The 14,380-nt window shown below is 39.7% G+C and overlaps 1 protein-coding gene across 1 annotated transcript in view; it reads right to left on the bottom strand.

Moving 5' to 3' along the window:
* The window catches only part of NAMPT (nicotinamide phosphoribosyltransferase), a 31,996-nt gene extending 17,618 nt beyond the window's left edge, over positions 1-14,378 (bottom strand). The window contains exons 1-4 of the mRNA XM_009328370.1: positions 14,276-14,378; positions 13,982-14,073; positions 1,945-2,101; positions 537-640 (exon numbers count right to left, since the gene is read on the bottom strand). Coding sequence (XP_009326645.1) covers positions 537-640; positions 1,945-2,101; positions 13,982-14,073; positions 14,276-14,378 — 456 coding nt within the window. The remainder of the gene's footprint in view (positions 1-536; positions 641-1,944; positions 2,102-13,981; positions 14,074-14,275) is intronic.
* Positions 14,379-14,380: the final 2 nt, after the last annotated feature.

Below are 14,380 nucleotides of genomic sequence, written 5' to 3'. Positions count from 1 at the left end.
TGTGGAAAGAAGTAATTTGGAAGGATTTGTGTGTCAGATGTGCTGAAGCCTTGTATTTCATAATAAAGTTCAACTTAAGCATCTCTGAAAAATTTAGGAAACAATTGAACAAAACATGTACTTTCTGGAACTATTTACACACGCAAGAAGTTGTAATGCTTTCTGCATGAGTATAAAAATGGTTATGATTAGTTACAGAAAGCAATGTAAATGTGCAAGCAACCACTAAGCACTATATTACATATGGAGACTTGCCAACAAGCCCCCACTTACACTAGCTGGCTGACGGCAGCCATAAATCCTTATTACCTGCAAAGCTGTATTTGGCATCTGAAAGGATGAAAATTACTTTTCTCTAAGGAATTATAATTATATTATTATTCTTTGACAGCTGCTACTCCCTGTACACTAAACATAAAAAGCTAAATTTATTCAGTCTTTACTATCATGGTTAAAAGGAGAGACTGCTGTATTTATTCTACAGTTGATTCATAAATCCTTCATGATGATCTCATACTCTTTTCACAAATTTTTACCTCCAGAATATAGTTCCATCCCTTTTCGTTGAAGACATCATCTTGAAAATGCTCCCTATATACTTCTTTGGCTTCCTTGATTTTCTCTTTGGTCACCACTTTACCTGTGGTTTCAGAAACAGATGAAAGGTTAGAAACTTATGATATTCATCAATTTATAAAATAAATAACAAAAAGGTTCAAACACAGAAAAATCACTTTGCTTCCAACAAAGACATGGAAGTCATGTCAAATGCAGTACACTAGCTATGTTAAAACCAAATTTTACTTTCGTTTATTATATAGATTAGGATGCTCAAGAAACCAACAGGATAAAATACACTTGTGGTTTGCAGGTGACTCAGGAACAATCTGAGATTATTACTCTTTTATGATGGTCAAAAACCTGTCAAGAGTTTTAGTAGCAGTGCTTTTCCCAGAGGAATGTGATGACTGTGCAAGTTGGCACATCCAACAAGACATAACCAGACTAGCACAAGGGTTAAGCTACGCTGCTGCAGGCAGAATCCCCGTGGAGAGGCCTTACAACCAGTCTTTGGTTGACCACCTTGCGATAGGAACTGACAGACTAACCATGTTATTTTAATAAGCACTGCTACTGCTGTAGGACCAATCATCTACTGGAAACGTTAGAGAACAATCCTCAGATTGCTAAAGAGAAAAGAAACAAGATTATCAAGTGTTTTGATTATAGTGGAATTCCAATCTTTGGCGGAATTGGCAGAGATATTTATGGATTCTGGATCAAGACAAAGATATGTAAGCCATATGACTTAAGTTTTCCTTCTAAAGCTTGGCAGAAGGCAACTTGCATTCAGGTCAGAACAGGTGATATTTGCACATAATGCAAAAAAGCAAACAAAATCTTAAACAGCACCAAGGAGTTTTCAGATGTTACTCTTAAAATAGTCAATATTGAAAACACTTTCACATGCAGCTGCTATATTCAATGATCTAAGCTGAGTGGCAACCAAAGTTTAAGGGAAATTAAAACCATTGTTAGTTTACACAGTAAGTAAACCAGCAAATACAGACTAAAGTTTATGTTCAAAATGCAAAATGTATTTTCCCTTGAATCTTCTATCTTCTTGTGATTCTATGCACAGTCTCGCTCTATTTCCATTCATTTCAATTTAGCCCATGAAGTTGGGATATGAACACCTCTTCGTTTTTAATAAACTTCTGGCATAAATAAACATAGTGGAGAGGTGTCTGAATTAAGAAGTCAATACCATTTTATGAGGGTGGACATCTCATTTTCAGAATCACATAAATAAGATCTTATGCATGTCACTACCTACCCTGTACCAATATAATCTGGAATTGTTTCAACTATAATTTTTCTCAAGCCTGGAGTCTTAAGATATTTATTTACAGGTAAAATTTTACTGGAATTTGAGACAGTTACCTTTTAAGTATTTATTCAGAATGTACTGCAAACCATAAAAAACAGTTTCTTCATATTTCACTTTCCTTAATTTGGAATTTTCCGTCTTCTTTTCACGACATTCAAAGTAGGAATATACTTTGCTTGTATTAGGTGGATATTGCTTGTAGTGTGTAACCTACATTAAGAAAAACTTCAGTAAGAGCTCAAAACATCACTACAAAGCACAAGAGAAATCATATTTGTACGTTAAAGCTTAGAGTAACTCCCAACTCTTCTGGACTATTATTATTTATCCATTCACATTCTACGCAGTAAGTATTTAGGGGATTTCCCCTTTTTTAGCTGCCTTCAATTTTCAGTTCAACAGACTGTCTTCTCTATCTCATTCTTTGCTTCTGTGTCAAGCCTTTCCCTCTAGAGTAATCTTCATGGTCAGCTCTTCTACTCCCCTGATGACTTCGCTTTGATTAACTGGGAAAGACACTGCCTAGGATTTTAGGAGCAGCACTGGGCACCAACATGCCGGCTCAGTTTTCACTCTCCTGCACTTCGGCCAAGCCTAATAGCTACAGGAAGCACAAAGTTGCCTGCCACTACCAAAGTGGAGGTACCTGCTTGTATCTGATTGAAGTTTTGAAGGCTATAATCACGAAGTTCAAATGAAAGTCACCCATACTCAAGAAGGCATTGACAATGGCCTTTACCGAAGCATCTCATTCACCATGAGCAGAGTGGGTTTCTCAAGCCCTGGTTACATCAAAGCCAGCTTACAAACCTGTTACTGTCAGTAACGCTGTTAAAATCTACCTGAGGCTTGTACCTCCCCACAAAGTTTGCTAGATGGACTTTTTTCCAATCTTTGAAAAAGTGCACATTCAGCATAAAGGAAGCATGAAAAGTTGCAGCCTGTAAGCGTGTATTATATGGAAACTGGTCACATGAACATACAATGTTATGCTGGATTCAACCATAACAGCTTTTTTTAGCTACTGCTAGTAAATCTACCTAGAAATTTACTGAGTAATGTATCATTTGAGACAAGTACACTCTAAACATTAACAACTTAAACCTGCAAAATTTTATCTCCTAATGTGTAAAAAGCAAACTCCATGCAAAATCTAATTCCATATTAAACAAAAAGAATACGCAATGACATAAATTTCATACTATCAATGTTTAAATTACAGGATACATAAATCAGCTTAAGGCATTCCCAAAGGTGAAGCTATCAAAAGTTTTCTTAAATTATGACGAAAAGAAAAGTCTGTGAACAAGTCTACACATTCCATAAAGGAAAACTGTTCCTACGGCCGAGTAAAGCACCATCATACATCAGAACAAAAATCAAAAAGGTGTGAAATTCATGTCTGAATTTTTCTCAAAACCCCAGATTTATAGGTTAGAAAGCACCATGGGACCTGCAGTGAGCAGAGATCATTGCTCCTTCTACCACCACCACGGCACAGCATCCCCAAGGCACAGCAGTGTCTAACACTGCACCCAGCAATAGCACAGTCCTGGATAGGGGAAAGGATCCACAGCATTGCCTGTCACCACTCACCCTATATATGAGTTCATTATAAAGTTTCTTGCTGTTACTTCTTACTCCAAATGGCCTTAAAAATTTTTGTTTCTAGTATCACAAGGAATTGGAAAAAGGATCATTTTACCACTTCTTCCTTATTGTCCTGGTTTTTTAAATGTACCTCTGACACTTTCAAAATAAAATATTTGAAGGTTTCCCTTACCTGTATTGCTAAAACTGTATATTAAAGGATTTTAAAAATACAGTTTTCTTTTTCCTCTCACATGCCATTTATATTTAGTATTTCACTCAGTTTGGACAATGAACTAGACCGCTCAACTGAATTTTTCAGTTCTCCTATACCAGCACAACGCTGTTATGGTTGTGTTTCCAATGCTGCAAGGAAACATCCAAATAACAAAAAGGTCAGTTTTCAGATCTTTCCATTACCTTTACTTGTACGAAGTTTTCAAGGCCAATCAAATAAAACCGAAGCTTGTCATTGCAAGTTTTCTGCCTTTACTTCAAACAAAGCACTGCAACGCAGGCATTTAATGGAGCACAAACATATTCTGTTCCAATTCCACAGCCACTCAAAAGCAGAATGCTTAAGAGTAGCAATGTTAGACCCGAAGACAAAAACCTGGCTTTTAGATTTAGTTTTACCTATTAATAAATGTCTCACTCCACAAATTATAACATGTCCTTTCCTAGTTCTACACAGAACTTCCAAAAAGTAAATCACACTGCCAGCTCACAGAAAACTCTCTTCAGGATATCGTCATGTTTAAAGGAAAAAACCACCCAAACCAAACACACACACACACCCCCGCCTAACCTCCCCACCCTTACTGTGGAGGAGTCAAAAATATGCTCTGTTTGACGTGCCTTTCTAACTAAGGGGAATATGAACACACACACACAACCCCCTTACAAAAAATTGTATTAAATGGACTCCGAGAAAAAGAGCATGTAACAAATCATTAGAAGGTTCATCCACTGTAAGGCACAGAGCGTAGAAACTCCTTGCTTCGCACTGTTGCCACCTGAGTAAGTTACAGCAACTGTATGAAAAAATTTGCTCTTTTTTATGACTGGGACTGGACTTTAAGTTGGTGCTTCTTTATGATTTGATTGTATCACCTGGGAACTGTTTAACTTTATTGCCATTCTTCATCCTATTGGCATGCTACAGCTTCATGATTTCAGAGTAAACGCTCAACACAGAGCCGACCAGCTTCAAGTGTACATAGCAGACATCCCAGGAACAATTCCCCAAAACACTATCTGAATTCCTTGTGACAAGCTCTATAGCAAACCAATGTAACACTGTTCTCACCAAAACATTTCAAGCAAAACAAAGAACACTACACCTGCATGAGACTGCCTACTCAGGTTTCTTTAAAGAAGTTTAATTATCCAACTTACAAACTATGGGCAGGTTGCTGAAGCCAGCACCCATATTATAGTGAAAATTTGTGTGATCTTCGGCTACCATCTTTAAAAAAAATTTGTCTTTTGCAGTTCAAAGACATCTCCTCCAGCTAAATGCATCTCTATCAAATGGGTTACAGTCCCAACTTAGCTTAAGGTGTACTGTGCACACATTGAGTTGGTGCCACCTTTTCCCGTTGCATTTAAATACAGGGTTTTTTAGGGACCTCCCATTCTAGCTCTGCTTTGAAGCATGATCACAAAACACCGTGCTCTGGCTGCAAATCAGAACTTGAGGGCTGAAATCAGGCTGGAATGCTAACAGCCAGATTTATCCCTTATGTAGCATACCTGGGGAAACAGCTCCTCCAGACTACCTTGCTGGCAGTTTCAACCTAAAAAAAACGCACTCAAGTTCCTCAAACATTAAATCACAGGTTTAGCTAATTTTTCCAACATTAGATTAGATCTTAACCTGAAAATATATACCGGCAAGTGTCCAGAAAATAGTTATTTCTAGGGACTCAAATCTAAATAAAATTTTTTGTGTATGATAGAAATGTCATGTTATCAATTAAATTGCTTCAAGTACTTGAAAAAGACAACGAACTAATTTTACAACAGTGATATGTAAGATTCAATTATATTCTTCACACATTAGAATTTATTTAAACAGTGAAAAATACACATCCCTATGTGCTGGTTTTGGCTGGGATAGAGTTACTTTTCTTCACAGTAGCTAGTACGGGGCTGTGTTTTGGATTTGTGCTGAAAGCAGTGTTGATAACACAGGGATGTTTTCGTTACTGCTGAGCAGTGCTTACACAGAGTCAAGGCCTTTTCTGCTTCTCACCCCACCAGCGAGTAGGCTGGGGGTGCACAAGGAGTTGGGAGGGGACACAGCTGGGACAGCTGACCTGACTAATATCAAGAACAGATGAATCAATATTGTAACCCGCAACTGTTAACAGATATAAATTCCTTAATGCGCTCTGGTTAATCTGTTATCTCAAACCCTTCGTGCCCCACGTTGGGCACCAAAAAGGACTGTCGTAGTTTAACCTCAGCCAGTAACTGAGCCCCACACAGCTGCTCACTCACTCCCCCCCCAGTGGGATGGGGGAGAGTCGGAAGAGTAGAAGTGAGAAAACTCATGGTTGAGATAAAAACAGTTTAATAATTGAAATAGAATAAAATAATAATAATAATAGTACTACTAACAATAATAATATACAAAGCAAGTGATGCACAATGCAATTGCTCACCACCCACCAACCGATGCGCAGCCAGTCCCCGAGCAGCGGCCCCCCCAGCCGGCTTTCCCCAGTTTATGTACTGAGCATGAGGTCCCATGGTATGGAATGTCCCTTTGGCCAGTTTGGGTCAGCTGTCCTGGCTGTGCCCCCTCCCAGCTTCTTGTGCACCTCCAGCCTTCTCAGTCGGTAGAGCATGGGAAGCTGAAAAGTCCTTGACTAGTGTAAGCACTGCTCAGCAACAACTAAAACATCGGTGTGTTATCGACATTATTCTCACACTAAATCCAAAACACAGCACTGTACCAGCTACTAGGGAGAAAACTAACTCTATCCCAGATGAAACCAGGACATGACCCCAATTGACTGGAGGGATATTCCATACCATATGACGTCGTGCTCAGCATATAAACCTGGGGGAAGAAATAAGGGGAGGACGTTTGGAGTGATGGTGATTGTCTTCCCAAGTAACCATTACCCATGATGGAGCCCTGCTTTCCTGGAGATGGCTGAACACTTGCCTGCCGATGGGAAGGAGTGAATGAATTCCTTGTTTCGCCTTGCTTGCGTGAACAGCTTTTGTTTTACCTATTAAACTGTCTTTATCTCAACCCACAAGTTTTCTCACTTTTACTCTTGCGATTCTCTCCCCTATCCCACTGGCAGGGAATGAGCGAGCAGCTGTGTGGTGCGTAGTTACCAGCTGGGGTTAAACCATGACACCCTAGCAATTAAGATATTTACATCTTGGCAAACTTTACAGCTGTAATTTTAAATAACTTGTGCTTCTTTTGACATTCCACAATGCTATTAGTTTTATGTAAAAAGCTGAAATACCCTTTGGGTGTCTGCAAGGCTTCTCACAGACTACTCAGTATTTAAAGACAATCACAATCTTAAATTGCCACACTTTCCAAGCACTGCTTACTCCAGGCATGCTGTATAGGTGTGTGAGAAGCTAAGCACAAGACCTACGTCCCCTGTTCACTTATCTGGCCATCTCTTTTGCTTCCAAGCTCTCAGGCAGGGCGCCATACCTAGCAGGAGCATCTGCCCACAAAACATCACAGCAGCTCTGACCGTTAGCTGGCATTTCTGGACTACTAAGATGTGGGAAAATAATACCCATCCACCATAGTGACGGTCAGGAAGTTTGGCATGTAGTGAAATGCCTGGTGGTAAAAAACAATCTGAAAACAGATCAAGCTCTAGGGAGCAGGAACAGTTCACAGAAGACACAAAGAATGCCACTGAAAACAAACCAACCAAATGAAAAAAACCCACAAACCCAACACTACAAGGCACTCGGACAATGAAAACTATGCTACAAAAAATGCCTGAACTTTCCTTGTTGTCAGGTGAAGTTTTGCATATTTCTGTATCCTAAAGAAGAGTGGAAAGAACAACCAATGACAACGTACAATATTTGAAATGTATTTTATGTGACTTGCAGATTGAGACAGTATTGATAAGTCTATGCTTTCAGTTAGGGGATAACAGAAGCAGGACTTGTACAGACAGGCTCTCGATAAGTAGGAGTGACTACAAAGTCAATCCTAACACCCTCTCTACAGACACACCCCCCCCGTGAAAAACCAAACAAAATCCCCTACCAGGATTAAGAGACCCTTACAAGAAAACAAAACCCCCAAATATCTTCAAAGGCCTTTTGATATTTAGTTCAAAGGCTATGGTTTAGGTTTTGTCTACAAAAGTATGAGAAACAGCCTTGGAGCAACCACCTACAACAAGATTATGTACTATGACTGAAATAGAGCACTTTTATTCCAGTTGTGATAGCTCCTTATTGCATTTAATCCAAATAAAGGCATATTCTGGACAAAGAATACCTCCACAAGGACTACATCTACTTAACTAAATCAAGTCAGCCATTTGAGAAAAACCACAAAGCACAAATTGCATTTAGATCAGCCATACAAAAAAACACCCCAAACACTAAGAATGTTAAGAAAAAGGAATTAACAGGTATTCATCACAACACAGGAATGACTGAGGTAAAGGCTGCATTTTTATAGGCTAGATAAGAAAACCTTTGGCATAAAAGCCAAATAATCTTATAATCTACAAGCTTTGTTGGACAAGAGATTGCAATGAAATTACTTTAAAAGGTTATTTAAGTCTATATAACTCAACCATTTGAAAACATGAGAAAACCAGGTCTGACATGAGTAGAGAAGTCAGGCGTGACCAAATTCTCCATCGGTGGTTTATTCTTGGTGCTCACCTAGGTCAGATGGGTGCTCATATGAGCCATCAGAAAGATGCTTCTGAGCCCTGTCTACAGTGAAGAAAACAAAACCCCAAATATCTAGCCAGCAGGATTTTGCCTGTACCGTAACTCTACAAGTGATGATACCAGTTCAACTAAGATGGTATTTGAACTTTATGGAGTTATTTTGAAAAATCTTTAGTGCAAAATGGGTACAGAACAACCCAGCTACTGAACCCATGGCACTGTACAGCCACAAACATGAAGAGTCAGAGGGACAGGTGGAAGATAAGCCAGAAGAAGCATGGCCCTGGAAGCTTGTAGCTGGGCCACTCAGCTAGGGCACTTCAGATCTGCAGCAAGTAATTAGGGCCCAAGGTGTGGGTTGGTCACTGAACTGCAAGCCTTGTTCATACACTGAAGTGAGCTATATCCTTTCCAGTGTAGGTGAAAATTGACCATAGTCTGGTTTATGTGACAAGTAAAAGTGAGAGCTATGGTTGTGGGGTGCAGCATCAGAATGGCTTGTTGACGCTGGAAGAGATCTATCTGGGGGATCCTCACCCCCATATACAACTTAGTGAGTTAGATGATTTTACTGCAGTGGTGCTTCTGGCATTTACACTGGGGAGACTTCTGCGAAGCACCTCTAAGATCCCCATTAATTACGATATTACATATTACTTGAAAACATTGTGGAAAGAGGCCGTGATTTGAAAGACTGCTTTACCTAAACCTTTATGAGGTTTAGCCAATGGAGTGGTTAAAAACAAAGGTTGCCAATAACCTATATGGAAAACAACATTGTTAACAACAACGAGATGAACCAGTACTTGGGAACAAAGGGAATGCTTTATCAGATACACCTCACTGGGATGAGACGTAACTAACAGCAGTTATAAGGTAGTGTTGACCCCCTTCAGGGAAAAAAAAACCAAAACAAAAAACACCACCACAAAAAACCACAACTGTGACTAGCAGTTACATTCAACAAGGATGCTTTTGTAGCTTTCAAAGCAATCACAAAAGGAATGCACACCGCAAACAAAAGTGGAAATGAAAGCCAACCCAAAAGTCGGTGTGGTTAAATTATAAGCTTATTTGAACAAAAGAGGAAACCTCAGAAGAATCAATCTTTAATAACTCAAGAAAAAGGGCATCCAACAATAGCAGGTAAAGTGCAAGACACTTGAAGCGAGTTAAAAAAAAAAATAATCTAAGAGTCAAGTACAACCTTACTATTTTGGTTATACACGAGCTTCAAATTACCATAGGAAAGTAGCCTTACAGAGACTCCAGACACCTTATTAAAAATGCCTAAGTGAAGCAAATACAGATTAAGATAATGTTTAGGAACTAAAGTGAGAACATTAGGAGATATCTGCTCTTATGAGATGAGAGAGATAAGCTAATGCAGATTACGACTAAAGGTTGATCTTGTATCACTTTTAATGTCTCTGTATGCTAGTTCTTCCATCATCTCTTATATGTGTACTGAAAAATAAGAGGACCAGAGGTGAGCAAAAAAAAGTTAAGAGATCAGTCAGTACTAAGAAAACTAAGGAGAGCACATGCAAACAACTGAATTCCTATAGAAGCTGCACATTATCAGCAGAGATGCTGGAAGTGACCACATCCACATCCATTTAAAAAACAAGGTCAAGTGTAAGCATTAGAACTGAATGTATTCTAAATTGCTCAAACAAAATACAATGTTCAAAAAAAAGTAACACTTTACAGCAGATTTCTTTACCGCTAAAAATTTCCATGTGTTTTGCATCCAAGATTATCATAAAAAGATGACAAAATGCCTTATGTTTACTGTTTACACATTTGTGAACAGTCAGCTGTACTACTTCATATATTGCTACAAGTTTCTTGTTCCTTAATGAAAAAAGAAAAACATCTACCTTTTCAACAATGAAAGTTGCAATGGTTCTGGAAGGGGTTACTTTCCATTAATTTAAAAATTGGCTGAATTCTGTACAGTTGCAGTGTTCCTTTAGAGCAATGATGAGTCGGGGTTTGTAACAGGGCCATGTGACTGCAAATCAAAACTTGGAAGATAACAAACCTAGACAGAACGAAGACTGCTTCTGACAAGGAGTGCCGAGCCAGAAGTTTCCAATGCTTTTCCACTGACAGAATTACAGGAGGTAAGAGAACTCATTCACACCCCCACCACAAGATTTTCATTAAAAACAATAAATATATATATACACATATATGGGCTGCTGAAAAGAATATTTTGCAGTCATTAAGTACTAGTCGAAACCAATAAGCTAAAGAGTACTCATGTCTCTTCCTTGCGTACCTCTAGTCTTCTAAATAAAGAATATACACGCTGTCAGAGCCTGGAATAAACACACACTCACGTGAAGTGCTTCAGAAGTAAGCGCTCTCCTACAACCATGCAGAGTAAAAGAAGTCAAAGCGATAAATACTGAAAATTCAACATGTAAGGCATACAGAGCTAAAATGCATCTTTTAGGCTTCCCTGAAGCGTCCAGCAAAAACTGAATTCTGAAACAGATCTCATTTACAGTCCAGATAGTAAGTCAGCTCCTCCTATGGGGTAATTGCATGGCAGCTTATTATAGCTATCAGCTTAATTACGAAACATTCCAAGCAACAGTAATACATTTCATTGGTAAAAGTAAATTAAACTATTATTACTTTAGCGAACAAGGTTCAGTCCTCATTTTGATAGCCTTTCCCCACTTGCAGCTCATGGTCCATCCAACCCAGGCCTGGTATACACCAGTCACTGGTATCTTCCAACTGAACAACACAGCTCTGCTAAGATGATCTTCCCAATACAGTTTCAGACTACGTATACCCTGGAAGATTTCTTGCCTGTGCAGAAATAAACAAACATGGGATAAACAAAGCATTGGGAATCAAAGAGAAAGAAAACGGAGAGGTGGTGTGTCAACAACGTCAGACGAATGAGGAACTGAAGGGCGTGGACCCTTTCGCTTGGGAAGCGCAATGACTGAACAGAACCCTTACTGTCACAGAGGGGCAAGACTGCCGGGACTGCCTGGTATAGACACAAGAGTAAGACATCGTGCAGCATGAACAGTGAGGTTCCAGGAGCCTGCTGATATCCCCTCACTTGCAGCTTTCTAGCAACAAGGATTTTCTACTTCAAATGCTTCCCTTTTTCAGTAATACTGAGTCACTAGCAGAAAACTTTACTATTAAAAGCGTCATTGCTATACTGGACATTCACACAAAGAGGTTCCCCAGATAACGCCGCATTGATGAATCTCTTGAAAGTCTTATGATCCAAAGATTCAAAAAGACTGCTGTTATTTATCAGCAAGATGCACACAGACCATACCATGTCCCCACACCCAGACTCTGAGGGGATGGCATATAATACCCAGCACATGGGAGGAATTATACTGTTGGGGGATTTGGAGAAGCTTAAGAATATGCAACAAAGCACACAAGAAGAAAAAAAACTAAACTGGACAATTTGAAGCCCAGCCTCAAAATCCTGGAGCACTTGTACAATTCAGTAAGCCCCCATTTGTAATGGAAGCTCAGTACTAGGTCCAGCGTGTAGCAAGTCTCTGAAATTCACCCACTGGGAACAATTCCTATCTAGAAATATCAAGTATACTAGAAATTATCATGATACTCAGTTGTTTTTCAAAAAAAGCTTTTAAGATTTTGAAACTGGATATTTGATAATCTTGTTTGACTTAAGAGGAAATATCCTATGACGCACACACACAGAGGAAGATAGTTTAGAGGGAGGGGAGACTGTATTAACTGTCAACAGACAAATCCTTGCCTACCAAATTAGTTTGTTTCTGAATTTTTATAGGCACTAAACCAGTAACCAATTTTCTCTCCACCCCAAATTTCCAACTGTAGCAACAGAGAACTGGGACACTGGAGCTAACACTCAAACTAATGAGTTATGACAGATATGATCCTGAGATACCAGAACTTTTTGCTCATGGACAGCTGCCTAAGCTAGGGCTGCACTGTTTAGGATGGTCTGCACATTTTTTTTCCCCCAAGCTGTTTATTGCCACATGACTTTCATCACCAACATCAGTTTGTAGGGATCGGCATCTACTGCAATAGATTACACCAAGTAAGCTTCTGAACTGATACGTGTTTTTCCTCAGAGTCTGAATGTTACATACGGTACTGCACACAAACAGATGCTACAATTGTGGATACAGCAGAAATACCTAAAAAAAAAACCCACAAACAAACAAAAAAAACCCACACAGGATCAATTCTCATTTTTGTTTTAATTGCTAGTAAGAGTGTTGGTAACTCCTGTAAAAAGCTTGATGTTGCAAACTACCAGATATTTTAGTGCAATTGTTACTGAAAGCACTCTCACTAAGTATGCTTCATTGATTAGGAAATGACAGTATCATCCAGGGAGAAGGTAAGTGATGTTTACTCATATTACCTAACAAGATAAAAGAAGCTACTTGTTTAAGCATTGTTCAAAGACGCTGGAGTTCCTAAGATTTGGAAAAAAGCATACAGGAAGAGAGACAAATTGAACAGTCCTAGTAAAGCAAAGGAGACAATTTCAACTGTTTTTAATACAACACAAAATGCTCCTAGCTGCCACAGAAAACGTCATCCAAATTCAGTTTTAAACTGGAAAAAAACCTCAGGCCTCTACTTGACCTCTTTAAGATTACTACCACTCCTGGAATGTTACCAAATCGTCTTTCCTATGAAACGGCAAACAAAACAGAAGCAAACTGGTCATCTGTCATCCCAGCACTCCTCACGACCACTAATCCTAGAGCAGATCCAGTGGGTTTAGGAAAAGTAGTGTGCAAGTTATATTTAAAGTAGATACCATTTAAAGCCAGGCCTACAGTATTTAATGTGATTAGTCTCAGACATCTAAGAAAAGTAGATCTACCATGTCTGAATAAGTTTGATAACGAACAAACATAGTTCTTTAAGGGCTTAATCTAGCTACAGCGCTCTTTATGAAAGCAGTTTCGTGAGCCCTCAACAGCAGTGTTAGGATGCTCTGAGTGAGCTGCTCTAAGATTTACCAGCGTCTTCCAGTCTTCCAACATACCTTCCCACAAACAGCAGCAATAAACGTTACGAATTTCTTGACAAAAAGAGCATCTTTATGTAACATCATATAATAACAATATCACAGAGAAGCTGGGAAAGGTACAACAGCGCAAGTCAGCAAGCGGAGCACGTACTGAGGCTTGTACTTTGGTAGTCAGCCAGCAACAAGACCTGGCCATAACATCGTCTTTTCTCTTTTCCACTCCTCTGTTTAGAAGTACCCTTCCCCCCCCTCCCCCCAAAACCCATCCAAGTGGTCAAATCTTTAAAGAGCCATAACATAATAAATGCTTTATAATGATAATCGGGACTGTTACTGTAGTTTTGTTTTGGGCACCAACAACCTCTTTGACATTGCAACGCAGCTCCTGAAGGAAAAAAAGTTAGTTTTTCAGCCTAGGAGACACAGGGCACATCTGTACGACCAGACCTGGGGAGTCACACGCTGGCTCTGCCCAGCGTCTAGAAACCGTATGCTTACATTAACGCAACGCTGCGCAGAAGCAGGACTCGGGCCTGGGCATTACTCACGTTGTGAGGCACATCAAGAGCTTTTGGGTCAGAAATCACTGGATGAGAGCGTGGACAGTGCACCTGTACTTGGCCATTGCTATCAAGCAACACTATTTTCAAGCAATTTCACAGAACGAAGGGAGGATTGTGAAGTGCGATTCCCGACTCTGAATGCACACCTTGCCTAGCAAATTTGACACCGCAATGTCCAGAAACTAAGCAGAGGATGAGAAAACACGTTATTTCGACTCAGCCGGTTCCTCAGAGCGCTCTGCATCACAGCCAGATACAAAACTGCAGGCAGCCAGCAACCGGCACGGCTTCGCCGCCCGAGCGGAGTAAAGCGGGAGAAACGAGACACGGGAAAAAAGGGCAACTGCTCTGCTCGCTTTCCGCCCTCCTGCCGAGGCAACATGT

The sequence above is a fragment of the Pygoscelis adeliae genome, unplaced genomic scaffold, assembly GCF_000699105.1.
Source record: "Pygoscelis adeliae isolate BGI_AS28 unplaced genomic scaffold, ASM69910v1 Scaffold267, whole genome shotgun sequence".
Classification (NCBI taxonomy): Eukaryota; Metazoa; Chordata; class Aves; order Sphenisciformes; family Spheniscidae; genus Pygoscelis; species Pygoscelis adeliae.
The sequence above is the reverse complement of the archived record's forward strand: the minus strand, read 5'-3'. Positions and strand labels throughout refer to the sequence as shown.